At 48.1% G+C, this 13,344-nt stretch overlaps 1 protein-coding gene across 8 annotated transcripts in view; it reads right to left on the bottom strand.

The window, feature by feature from the left end:
* Positions 1–5,663: 5,663 nt before the first annotated feature.
* The window catches only part of GBF1 (golgi brefeldin A resistant guanine nucleotide exchange factor 1), a 132,375-nt gene continuing 124,694 nt past the window's right edge, over positions 5,664–13,344 (bottom strand). For 6 of the 8 annotated variants that reach the window (XM_037064058.1, XM_037064062.1, XM_037064059.1 and 3 more), the window contains 11 exons: positions 11,063–11,288; positions 10,392–10,552; positions 10,001–10,259; positions 9,671–9,876; positions 8,494–8,644; positions 8,257–8,387; positions 7,952–8,053; positions 7,565–7,678; positions 7,234–7,414; positions 6,961–7,089; positions 5,664–6,513 (listed from right to left, as the gene is read on the bottom strand). In XM_037064058.1, coding sequence (XP_036919953.1) covers positions 6,233–6,513; positions 6,961–7,089; positions 7,234–7,414; positions 7,565–7,678; positions 7,952–8,053; positions 8,257–8,387; positions 8,494–8,644; positions 9,671–9,876; positions 10,001–10,259; positions 10,392–10,552; positions 11,063–11,288 — 1,941 coding nt within the window. In that variant the 3' untranslated portion in view covers positions 5,664–6,232. The remainder of the gene's footprint in view (positions 6,514–6,960; positions 7,090–7,233; positions 7,415–7,564; positions 7,679–7,951; positions 8,054–8,256; positions 8,388–8,493; positions 8,645–9,670; positions 9,877–10,000; positions 10,260–10,391; positions 10,553–11,062; positions 11,289–13,344) is intronic. The other 2 variants (XM_037064061.1, XM_037064060.1) reach the window with 1 other exon arrangement.

The following is a 13,344-nucleotide window of genomic DNA, read 5'->3' on the forward strand; positions in this document are numbered from 1 at the left end:
ATGGGCTTGGTGATGGCGAACTCCTTTCACTTGACCATATCTGGGAAGCACTTTATCTGCCCTTCCATCTAAATGATAGCTTTGCTGGATAGATTTATCTTGGATGGAGCTCCTTGCTTTTCATGGCTTGGAATACTTTTTTCCAGCCCCTTCTTGCCTGTCAAGTTTCTTTTGAGAAATCAGCTGATACTCTTATGGGCACTCCTTTGTAGGTAACTGTCTCCTTTTTTCTTGCTGCTTTTAAGATTCTCTCCCTATCTTTAATTTTGGGTAATGTAATTATGATGTGCCTTGGTGTGTTTCTCTTTGGGTCCAATTTCATTGGGACTCTCTGAGCTTTCTGGACTTCCAGGAAGTCTATTTCCTTTGCCAGATTGAGAAAGTTCTCCTCCATTATTTTTTTCAAATAAATTTTCAATTTGTTGCTCTTCCTCTTCTCCTCTGGCACCCCTATAATTTGGATGTTGGAACGTTTAAAGTTGTCCTGGAGCTTCCTAAGCCTCTCCTCATTTTATTTGAATTCTTGTTACTTCATTTTTTTGATTGTTTATTTCTTCCTTCTGGTCCAAACCATTGATTTGAGTCCCACTTTTCTTCCCATCACTATTGGTTCACTATATATTTTCCTTTATTTGACTTTTCATAGCCTTCATTTTTTCCCCTATTTTTGTGACCACACTCAACCATTTTTGTGAGCATCCTGATCACCAGTGTTTTGAAATGTGCATCTGAGAGGTTGGCTATGTCTTCATTGCTTAGTTCTTTTTCTGGAGCTTTGATCTGTTCTTTCATTTGGGCCATTGTTTTTTTTTTTTAATTGTCTCAGCCTGCCTGCTATGTATAAGGAGTGGAGCCTTAGGTGTTCACCAGGGCGGGGCCACCCCCATGGCTGCCTCATGGAGCTGTTTGTGGGGGAGGGGTTGAGAGGGAACGCCGGACCTTGCTCTGCTCTCTGCCAGTTTTCAGTCAGTTCCCCTGCTTCGCACAAGCAAAGTGAGCCCCTTCTGGTGCTGATTCCTGGATGGTTGGGTTTGTGTGCATTCTAGGACCCTGTAGGTCTCTCATATGAACTCTTCTGTAAGGCTGGGAGTTTCTCCTGCTGCCTCCTCAACCCCCACAGGTGTTTTCAGTCAGAGGTTTGAGGCTTCATTTCCCCATGCTGGAGCCCTCAGTTGAGAGGTCTGTCTCGCTCCCCAGTTGTTCCTCCCGGTTTATCCGCACGCAAACATGGGACCACCTGCTCTGTCAGTTGCCACCTTGCCTGCCCTTCCTTCAGCCTCTGCCTAGTGGAGAGTCCTTGCAGAGAGTCCTCCCCACCTGGCCGCTCATCTCCATCCCTCCTACCAGTCTGGATGCATGTTCTTTCTTTAGCTCCTTGGTTGTCAGACTTCCACGCAGTTCAATTTTTTGGCAGTTCTGGTTGTTTTTAAATTTGTTGTCCTTCTTTTGGTTGTGTGGGGAGGCAAAGTGTACTAACCTAAGCCTCCATCTTGGCTGGAAGTCCTGATTTCTGCCTCATCCTCAATTTCTAACTCCTGTGGAAGAGACAATCTGGATCTAAAACTTATTCTATAAATGGCAGGTTCACAGCAAGCCAGACTTTCAGACTTGACTGAGCCGAGGGGTTTAGGAGCTCTGCACCTGGAAAGGCTTTGCTCATCCATTACAGAGATTTGGAATATTAGAATTGAAAAGGCATCCATAACCTTAATAGTTCAAATCTTGTTTGATGCAGGAGATTGCCTTTTGTTTAGGAGTGCCCAGTGTCTGCTTGTACACTTCTAGTGACAACAAGGTCAGTGCAGGATTTTAAAAAGCACTGACTCCAAGTCTAGGCATCTCTGCTTAGCAGAGTTTCTCTTCAGGAGGTGCCATGAGTAACCCCCATTCCTGGAGTCAACCTACTCTGGACTCCAATCCAACCCAGGATGTTGTTTTAGATCTTTTCTGCAACTTTCCCCGACCTTCTTAATAATGAAATTATAGGTTATAGGTCTACACTAGCTCTGCATAAAGGGAGACTATTACGGCCCTGGACTTGACCTCTCTAATTCCTATTACTTCCCCTTCCTCTTCATCTTGCCCACAGATGGAATGCGACAGGTTCTATATTACGGTAGTTTAGTATAAGTTTTTGTTCTTCCTCCCAACAACCTTAAGAGATAAATATTACCTTCTTTACTGATGAAGAAATTAAGTCTCGAAGAGGTGAAGTAATATAGCTAAGAAAGAGAACAAGAATTCAAAGGTAGTCTGTTAACTCTAGGATGAGAAGTTTTTTCCCTACAAATTTGTATAAAACACAAAGAACCGAGAGAATAGTATAATGAAGCCCCTTGTCAATCCATAAGTCAGCTCCAACAATTCCCAATGTTGGCCTGGAAATTTTAACTGACTCAAAATTTATTATCAGTTGCTATAGCCTCAACTATCTGGACTTAAGAAAACTTTTCCTTGTTTGTTCCAGTAATTCCCAACCTCATGATCATGTTTTCATATGTAGCCCTACCAGTTGGCCCACAGCAGAGGCACCGTAAACTCACTCTGTTCATTCACCAAGTGTTGAGGGCCTACTCCAGAAAACAATGTCCTTATCTGCAGATAAAAATCAAGGTATAGTATGTCCACTGGTGATAAGTGCTATGAAGAAAAATAAAGTAGGTAAGGGGGTAAAGAGTGAGATGGATTTTGTGTGTAGCAGGCGGGGAAGGTTTTTCTGGTTAACATTTGAAAAGTGCAGGAGGGAATTACGTGGGTACCTGGGGGAAGAACATCCAGGCGGAGAAACTAGCAGTGTAAAGGGCTGATACAAATGTCTGGCATATTTGAGGAACAGCAAGAAAACTAGGTAGGTGGGACAAAGAAAGGAATTTGGATTTTATTCTGAATGAGATGAAAAGCCATTAGCAGATTTTGAGCAAAGAGGGACAATGATATGACATGTTTTAAAAAGAGATATTTGGTTTCAGTGTGGAGACTAGAATTCAGGAGGGTGACTGGTAGGCCTGTGGTGGCTTAGACTTGGGTGGTAGTGGATGAGGATAGTGGTAAGTAGTCACATGTTCTAGGTACATTTGAAAGATGGAAACAACCAGATTTGCTGAGCAACTGAATGTCTAATGTGAGAAAACAGGGGGTCGATTTGGCATAAGAACCTAGAAGAATGGAGTTGTCTTTTAGGTATATGAGGCAGACGGGGGCAGGAGCAGATTTGTAGGGAGGTAATCAAGAATTTTTCCTTTTAAGTTTGTGTGGCAGGCTATGAGGCATACAAGTGGAAACCAAGGGGGTAGCTGGACATGAAGTCAGTGTGATGAATGCTATTTCAAGTCTTGACAGTGAACAGCAATACCCAGCAATTGAGTGCAGAGAAAGGACTTGCAGACCAGGACTCAGCCCTGGGGCGTTCTAATGTTCAGAGGCTGGAGATAAGGAGGAGCCAACACAGGAAATTAAAAAGGCATAGCTAGTGAGGTAGGGGAGAACCAAGGAAAACCAGTGTCTCAGAAGCCAAGTGAAGAATATTTCAAGGAGGGGGTGATAAATTGTTTACTTGAACTGAAGTTTTTTCTCAACTGAAGCTCAGGGGCTCAGAGATTCTGCTTCCTTAAGGCCAATGGCCTCCCAGGCAGTGAGCCCTAAGCAAAGGTAAATACCCAAGAGCTGATATAACCATACTTTTTGATGTTCCTATTTATTTTTTGGTGGGGCAGGGGGAGGGGAGGCGTGTGTCCATTGTAGCTAATTCTGTGTGGTTGGCCCTTGAACGATGCAGGGGTTAGGGACACCAGCACCCCCCAGTAGAAAACCATGTGTACCTTTTGACTCCCACAAAACCTAATGATTCATTCACTCTTCCTGATATTCTTCTTATGTGCGTAGAAAATTCACATTTTCTATTCATATAATCTATTCTTGGTTGTGTGCATCTCTTTCCATTTTCTAATGAATTCTTAGTTCACTAGGTAATATAGCTTGTTTCTTCAGATGTTAAACCCTTCTATTTCTCCTGAGGCTACAAAAAAATGTATGTATCGATGTTCCCGACTTACAATGGTTCAACTTAAGATTTTCCAACTTTATAATACTGTGAAAGTGATATGCATTCAGTAGATATCATACTTTGAATTTTGCGTTTTCTTCTATTCCCAGGCTAGGGACATGCTTGCTAGGGACATGTATGACACTTGCTGCTGCACAACAGCAGCAAGTCCCAGCCCCCATCAGCCACGTGAGAATGAGGGTATGCAACTGATACTCTACAGTGCATTCCTTGCGTCAAATGATTTTGCCCAACTGTAGGCCAAGGTAAGTGTTCTCAACATGTTTTAAAATATGAGGTTTAGTAGCCTGTGTGTGTGTATTTAAAGATTTATTTTTAGAGAGAGGGGAAGGGAGGGAGAAAGAGAGGAAGAGAAACATCAATGTGTGGCCACCTCCCACATGACCCCCACTGGGGACCTGGCCTGAAACCCAGGCATGTGCCCTGACTGGGAATTGAACCAGTGGTTTGCAGCTGGAGCTCAATCTACTGAGCTAGACCAGCCAGGCTTTTTTATTCCTTAAGCTCCATTTATTTATTTTCAGGGAGGGAGAAGGAGAGAAACGTCAATGTGTGGTTTCCCCTCATACACCCCCAAGTGGTGATCTGGCCCACAACCCAGTTTGAATACCATGTGCAGACTGGTATTCAAACTGGCGACCCTTTGGTTTGCAGGCCAGCGTTCAATCCACTGAGCCGCACCAGCCAGGGCCCAAGGCATCCTTTTCTATTGATATACCTGAGGGAGGCCCAGAGGTCCAAACTCCCAGCAACATCCACGTGGTTGTGCTGAGCAAAGGGAAGCCCCAGGTGCTGAATGATCACAAAGCCACCTGGGGCCCAAATGAAGAGGGTGAGTGCTCCTAACTCTCTATGAGGAGGTCAGCTGGTAGTACAACAGGGTACCACTCTCTGCCCAGCCTTCACCCACATGGGGGTGGGGCCATTATGGAGGAGGAGCCAAGATGATGTAGATGCTTTAACTGGGAAAGCTTAGTATATAGCATTCTGCATCCCAGCCATAGTACCGAAGCCCTGCAGGGGCCATATGTACACTCCCACCTCACCTGATGCAAAGGGAAGGAAGGGGAGGGGTTTTCCAATCACACTTCAGTGACTGAGATGGATGGAGGCTGTGGGCTGGAAAAAATAGTCCCTTCTCAGTTTGGGGCCAAAATGAATGCCCAGTGCCCAGATACACATGATCACAGCTGTGGGCAAGATGGCCTACCTCCTAAGCCCCACAGGCTGTGCTCCTGGACCCTGAGGCACATCAGAGGGGAGACTGCTGAATTAACTACAGCTTGGCTCAGGTTTCCCTTTGACCTCAGCCTGTGTTGTCTCAGGTGTCGCCCTTGGAGCAGTTGAGAAGAGGACCACTGCCCAAACGCCTGGCACATCCCTGGTGACAAGGGAACACTGCTGAGCTGATGGTGGTGGTTGGGCAGCAGCAGTGGGAAAGGGATCCTGACCTCAGCCTCCTGGTGGCCAGGGGCCACATGGGCCAGACTGTTGCTAGGTTCAAGAGTGTCACTTCTGGTCATGCAGGGTCCAAGGCCTGGGGATCCTAATAACACAGGGCCCACAAGTTCAAGAAAGAAACCAGAGGGAAAGGCATTGATGATGGTACTAAGACATTTATTACATCATAAAAAGTCCATTGTTGTCCTGTTTTTTCCATATGTACATGCTCCTGTGGGCAGTCCCCCGTCCAGCCCCATCTGCCCACCTTCCATGGTGCCAATCATCTCTCCAAACTGACCAACTAATTAATAAAAAAGGAAGAATTGGAGGAGGTGGCCCAGGGCTGATGGGAGTGGTGATGGGAGAGGGAAACAAAGTGCAGAGTGGTTAGCTTGGCTCTCAATGCCTGACCACGGGGAGAGGGGAGGAGGGCACGAGGACAGGCACGGCAGGGCTGGCACAGTGATGCCTCCCCAGAGCTGCCAGGCTGCAGGCGATACCTGAGTGTGCTCTCAGGTTGGACTCCCAAGAATGGAGAGCAGAAAAGAAGGTCCTGCAGCCTGATCGTGGGTCCCAGGAAGGGTTACAAAAGTTTTTTCCAGATCCTCATACTAGTAGCAGCGATATCTTGGGCTGGGCCTGAAGAGTTTGTGGCCCCTGGGACAGCTGGAGGTGGGGGGCAGGGACAGCCTGGTAGTCCTGGTCCTGATTTCTGAGGGGCCTGTTTTAGTTGACCTCGGAGGTGGTCATGGGGTCTGTAGGGCGGGGTGTGGCCAGGAGGGGCACTGGTGAGGTGGCTTCAATAAGAGCAGGGTTGAGGATAATGGGCAGAGTCATGGGTGGCACGCCCACCTGTAGTGGGGAGGCCAAGGGCTGCAGGATCAGTGGGGGCTGAGCCAGGGGTGAAGGCCCATCTGGGGTAGGGCTCAGCCTGCTGGGGCTACACGCCACTGGTGATCCAGAGGAGCTGCTGTTGCCAGGTCGGGGGCCCTCGGGCTTCTCAAAGTCTACAGGGAGAGTAAGGTGGCTGCAGTCACTCTCTCATCCCAACCTGTACTCCTCCCTGTTGCCGTGAGTGAAATAGTTGGGAGTCTCCCTTGAAAGTCATCTGAATGCCCAGCTACCTTATCTCTACCCTTCTTTGCTGTACTTCTAATCAAGTTAGTTTTGGTCTGGTCTTTATTTTCAGCATCCCTGAATGGCAACCTCTGCATATTCTTCAAGTCCCAGACCCAGCCTCCTTTTCCCAAGCCTGAGACATCTCAAGCAGCTAGCTCATCATGGCTTATTTGGTCCTGCCATTTATGAAAGGAAGAGGCAGCAAACAGGATTCCCTGGTTCCCCTCTTTCCCTGGCTCACAGTCCATGCTCAGCAGCAATTCCACACTACTCTGGGCCTCTTAGGCTCCCCGTTTCCTGCTCAACACCCAGCAGGCTGGACCAGAGGGACTCACCACAGGCCCCCAGTTCAGAGGGCATCTCTGGGGGAGGTGGATGGCCAGGTATCCTGGTGTCCCCAGCAGCAGGAGTCAGGTGGGCTGAGGCCAGAGGTTTCTGGCCATGAGGCTCCATAGGCATGGGGTCTGGGGATGGCAAAGAATAGAGATAGCAACTCGAAGTGCTTTTTTTCAGGCAAAACCCTGACTACCCACCAGTTTTCCCACCCACATAGAACCCAGAGAACTAGTGAGCTCCAGACTTTGAGGAAGTTGGGCTGAGCCCCCTACCCTGGATGACAGTCTGCTTGAAGAGCTCATCTCTTAGGTGGGGCAGAAAATAGTCAATCCGCTCCCAGGTGATTTCCCAGAGGGCTGAGGGGCTGCCTCCTCGGGTATCTGCACTGTGGAAAATCTCTGCTGTGTCCATCACCAGGAGCATGTTCTTCAGAGACTCAGGGATGGCCTCTGACTACAGGTGGCAGTGGGTCCATGAGAACAGGAAAGAGGGCATGGGGGAATATGGTTAAGAAGGATGTAGCCAAAAAGGGGGAAACAGTAAGTCTTCCCAGCAGGTGGGAGAGAAAGCAGGCAGCAGAGGTCAAGATGAGGTAGAACGTACCAGTAAGTCACTGGAACCTGCGTGCATGTACTTGTCCATGAAGTCCAAGATGGTCAGCCACAGGGCAGCAAAGGTAGAGAGTGACAGCAGTGGAGACAGGTGCTGCAGGAAGACCTATGGCCCACCGGCCCCTTTCAGCCAAGGGTAAGGCAGGAGCCTTCGATACTCCTCTCCAGGGCTGGGAGACAAGCCTGCCCTATCTTGTATGGGAATCTTAGATCAGATCCCTCTGAATCCCAGAATCCTCCCAGTTGCTTAAGTATTGCTAAGTCTCATCAGCTGGGGTCCTAAACACCTACTTGCATCTCTTATGTCCTACCAAAAGCCTTGGCTTCCTTCCTTGTGAAAAGGCAGGAGAGTGAGTGGGTACACGGTGGTAAGGAGTACCTTAGAGAGCAGCGTGCAGGCCCTCATCCGGGTCTCCTCCATCCCACCCACATCTGCAGGGCTGATGTTCTCCAACAGCTTGGTCAGTAGAGGAAACAGCACCTGGTGGGTAAATTGCCAATATCTTCTAGAAGGGTCAGCTAGCAGCCTTGCCCCAAGGAAGCCAAGGGCTGGGGTGGATGGGTACTGAGCAGAAGGGAAGGTATGATACAGGCTGAGGGTTGACATTAGGGGCTCTTCAGGCTGTCTTACTTGCCTTGTCTTAAGGATCTAAACTTGACCTTAAGACTAGAGGGAAGTCCTACCTTGTTGAAACAGGCCTCCCACTCCAGGGCGTCTAGCTTTTGCAGATCATGTACCAGTAGTGCTCGCTGCAGGTAGGTCAGTGCCTGCATTCGCACTTGGCGCCGGGCATCACAGCACAGGCAGGCAATACCTGAGAGCAAGAACAGGCTCAGGATCCTTCAGGCATCCTGGCCCTGGTACTTCCCAAGCTCCAGGCCCACCTCTGCCCCTGCCCTGCCTGCTCCCCCAAGGTTTACCCTGCAATAAAGGGCACCAGCAGTGGGCCCAGAGGGTGCGAGAATCTGCTTCGATTTTCTGGCCGCATGTCTCCAGGTGGCGCTGCTCCTCCGCCCATGAGCTGTAGATAGAGGCCGCCCGAGTGTGCAGGGTGTGCATCAGGTCTAGCAGCTGGGGTCACAGAAAGGGCAGGACACGAGTGGGGTCAGGTCTGGTGAAACTCCCTACCTGCACTGTCCCTGACTGAGTCCTTGAGGGAGCTCCTAGTACCAATGGCACCATACTCTCCACTCCCTTCTTGACTCCATGAGCTAAGTGCCCGCCCAGTCCTGGCCACTGTTTACTTAAGTTGGGTATTACTCCTAATTGAGGAGACTTGAGGAGGGGTACAGGCTAAGTATTGAATAACACTGAATTACATGATGAGAAATATACTTCCTTTTCAATTCTTTCACACCTGATTATAGATAAAACCTCATCAAGTTAATCTCATTTTAAAAATAGAACGAAGGCCTGACGGGCGTAACTCAGTTAGTTGGAGCATCACCTAGCACACCAAAAGGTTGTGAGTCAGGTCCTGGTTGGTTGGTTGGGGTGTGTATGAAAGACAATCAATTGATGTTTCTCTCTCACATCACTGTTTCTCTCTTTCCCTTTCTCCTTCCCTCCCCCTCCCTCTAAGATCAAATAAGAAAAAACAACTAAAGAAACCAGAAGCACACCTCAGGCTCAGAGGCTTTCATGGGAAATAGTGTCTGGCTAGAGTTAATACTTTTCATCATTTTTCTAAGGCTATTTTCTATGCCTTAAATAGACACAGGATAACTCTGGGAGTATTTGGCTCCACTCAGGGTGCAAGTCCCTGAGTGGAAAGTGGAAAGTTTTCCACCCTGGTGGCAGTGGAAACTGGTGGCAGTGGTTGCCTATGGTAATTTAGTGGCTCAAGGACAGGAATAGAATGGACTGACTTATCTGTTTACCCTTTTGTGTGTTTTGAACTTTGTATCATGTGCATATATTACCTACTCAAAAAAAACCTGTTTAAAAACTAAGCAAATAAAGACTTATAAGCGGGGAAAGTGTGGAGGGGGTGCCGGAGGACCTGGGCCCTTCCTCTCAGTCCTGGCTGTCCCTGGCCCGTCCATGCTCATGGTCATGTGCAAGGAAAGAAGAGGAAGTAAAGGGTGCCATACTTACGTCCTGACTGACCTGTAAAGACACCGTGTGGTAGCTGGCAGGCACGCCTTCATCCTCCTCATCGTCGCTATGCCCGCCTCGAGTGGCATGCTGGCTAGAGGTTCGAGGCCGCCGAAGCACTGAGCCCTCCTTGGATTTCTTCTTGAATCGGTTCCCTTTGCTGTCATATTTGTGACTCTTGCCACGTTTCTCTTGGGACTTGCACCCTGAGTGGAGCCAGATCCAGGTCACATTTCCACATCCATGGGCACAGATGGCCCGACTTTTCCTCCCTGTCCCCTGTATATGGGCATAGCTATTCCCCAGTTGCCCCTCCATTGGGTGACCCACCGCCATTGAGACTGGCCTCCACAAAGATGCGGAGAGTCTTGATGCAGAGCTCAAAGTTGTCGGGTGTGATGTGGGCAGCATCACGTACGATGAAGGACAGCGATTCCACACACTTAAGCAGGGACTTAGTGTCATGTGGTCCCAGGTCCAGCCCCACTGTTAGACTGTACTGATTGACCAGGGGTGAAGGGCCTGGCTGGCTGGGCCCAGTCCTGGGCGCTGGCCCTGGCTTGGAGTTATCGATGTCATCCTTCCCCACCTGTAAAGTACACAGACGGCTGGGAACCCAGGCTTGACCTGGATCTTCCCCTGGATGCCCTCTCAGAGGACCAGGAAGCTTTCCCACAGGCCAAAGAAGGAACTCTCGTCCTCTGTCCCTATGGTCACTCACCACTAACCAGCCGCTGTTAACCATGTCAGCATCTGTGGCTGATCGGTGGATCTTGCCAGGCCTGCCATGGTCAGTGTAAACCTCCGAGTCGGAAGTGTACCCTCGGTCCAGGTTCACATCATTTTGGTGGTAGGACGGGAGCTCACTGTCTGACTGGGCCCCTGAGCCAGCAGGGAGAAAGGCACAGTCACAGTGAGGATGGGATGTGGGACTGAGGACATAATCTCAGCTCTCAGAAGTAAGGTGCTGACGATGCCTGCCCTCTCCTGTCTCTTGGTCTGGCCTAGTTTCAGCCCTGTCACTAGAGGGCTGAAGGATGGTCTGGACAGTTTCTCTCTTGACCAAATAGGGCAGCAGGCTAATTTGGGTCCCTGATGGCCCTTAGTAGCAGCTGTCAGGGGAGGGAGGCAGTTTCTCACAGTCTCTGAGAAAACAGTCCTCAGGACAGTAGTAAAGCCCAGAGCCTTCTCTGCGCTTACTGGCCTTCACGCTGTTTAACCTGAGTATGTGCTAGGGAGAGGCCAGTGGGCAAAGAAGGCTCTGGAAGCTGCAGGCAGAAGCCCTGGGTATTTAATCTGCTGAACACAGTAACCTGTTTTGTTTTCCTGTTTCAACCCCTGGAGCCATAATGGTTCGTCTGGCACTGTGGGTCTCCCTGGGAAAGGGCTTACCAGCGTCAGGTGCATCCACCCTCGCTGTGGCCTGCAGGGCAGCCGGAGGCTTTACGCCGGAGCCGATGCACTCCAGCAGCGTGAAGATGGTGGCCCAGTCATCACCTGAGTGGATGTTGGCTGCGTTGGTCTTAAGGAGTTCATGGAGCCCAAAGGCTACCTGGTGACTGACTCGGGACAGCACGTTGGGCTTCATTAGTAGCAAAATGCGCAGGGAGAGCAATACCTGGGGCAGGGCAGAAAGTGGGAAGTGGCGACTCTTGTGTAGTCTCCTTTCCCACCAGTCTTCTTAGGCCAGTGAAGACAGTATGACTAGGACTCAACTTAGGGTACAGCCACTGGCCTTTTCTTTTTTTCAATGTATTTTTTTAAATGAATTTATTGAGATAATTAGACTTTGGTATGTTTTATAAGAAATAACACAAAGAAATCCTTTATACATTCTGTCCAGTTTACCCCCCAATGGCAACATTATGCAAAACTATAGTATAATACCATAACCAGAATACTGACATTGATACAATCCACTGATCGTATCAGGTTTCCTCAGTTTCACTTCTATTCATGTGTGTATTAGGCTCTACACAATGCAATCGCCTGTGTAGGTCTGTGTCCACCACTAGTCAAGAGGCTGAATAGTTCTAACACCACAGACCTCTCCTGGTCTCCCATTACAACTACACCTGACTCTTTCCTGTGCCCATCTGTAATGCCTGGCAATCTGTCCACAACTTCTAAAACTGTTATTTTAAAACACTATATAAATAGAATCAGATAGTATATAACCTTTCAGGACTGGCATTTTCCACTCAGCATAATTCCAAGTTGTTGCATGTATCAATAGTTTGTTGCTCTTAATTGCTGAGCATTAAGTACTCCACGGTATATACGTACTGAAAACCATCTGAGCCAATTCCAGTTTTTGGCTAATACAGTGAAAGCTTCTATGAAAGTTCATATATAGATTTTATGAGAATGTAAACTTCCATTTTTCTGGGACAAATGCCAAGAAAGCAATTGCTTGACTGTGTAGTAATTACATAGTTTTATAAGAACCTGCCAATAGAGTAGTTGTACCATTTATATTCCCACCAGCAATGTGTGAATGACCCACAACCTAGCCAGCATTTGATATTTTCACTTTAGCCATTTTGATAGGTGTATAGTGATATATCATGGCAGTTTAATTTGCATATCCCTACTAGTTAATGATGTTGAGCATCATGTAATACCTTCACATGTGTATGAAGTGGGAACCAAAAAAACCCAGAATTTATTAAAAATTGTGTATCTAGGCCTGGCTGGTGTGGCTCAGTGGACTGCACGCTGGCCTGTGAACCAAAGGATCATTGGTTCAATTCCCAGTCAGGGCATATGCCTGGGTTGCGGGCCAGGTCCCTAGTAGGGGGCATGTGAGAGGCAACCACACACTGATGTTTCTCTCCTTCTCTTTCTCCCTCTCTTCCCCTCTCTAAAAATAAATAACATCTTTTAAAAAATTGTGTATTTATTCTTACATGTTTAAACTTTAGTGACCTTCAAAGTAGTTTCCATTTGATGGAAAAACAGTTTTGAGTTTTAGCAGTTCCACTGCTCAAAACAGTTCTGAACTTTTCGTTTTTGATGCCTTTTATTATTTCTGCCATTTTTTAAAAGATTTTATTTATTTATTTATATTTAGAGGGGAAGGAGAGAGGGAGAGAAACATCAGTGTATGGTTGCCTTTCGTGCGTCCCCTGCTGGTAGTTGGCCTGCAAGGAACCAGCCTGCAACCCAGGCATGTGCCCTGACTGGGAATCGAACCGCGATCCTCTGGTTCGCAGGCCTGCGCTCAATCCACTGAGCTACACCAGCCAGGGCATTTCTGCCATTTTTTGTTTGTTTGTTTGTTTCATCTCTTCCACATTGTAAAACATTTCCCTTTGAGGACTTTTTTGAACCAGGGAAAAAAAACAAACAAAAAAGTTGCTTAGGGAGAGATTGGGTGAATGGGGGAGCGGGCACTGCTGAACACTTAGCACAATGTGGGCAGATGTGCTGGTAAATCACCCATCATGAAATGGGCAAACACGTGTTGAAGAGCCTTAAAAAAATTTACTATTGAGTGCGGGCCTGCGAACCAGACGATTGCGGTTCGATTCCCAGTCAGGGCACATGCCTGGGTTGCCGGCCAGTTCCCCGCAGGGGCCAGTTCTCAGCAGGGGATGCACGAGAAGCAACCATACATTAATGTTTCTCTTCCTCTCTCCTTCCCTCCCCCTCTAAAGATAAATAAACAAAAT

The sequence above is a fragment of the Sturnira hondurensis genome, unplaced genomic scaffold (genome assembly GCF_014824575.4).
Source record: "Sturnira hondurensis isolate 20B ecotype Veracruz unplaced genomic scaffold, ASM1482457v3 Scaffold0014854, whole genome shotgun sequence".
NCBI lineage: Eukaryota > Metazoa > Chordata > Mammalia > Chiroptera > Phyllostomidae > Sturnira > Sturnira hondurensis.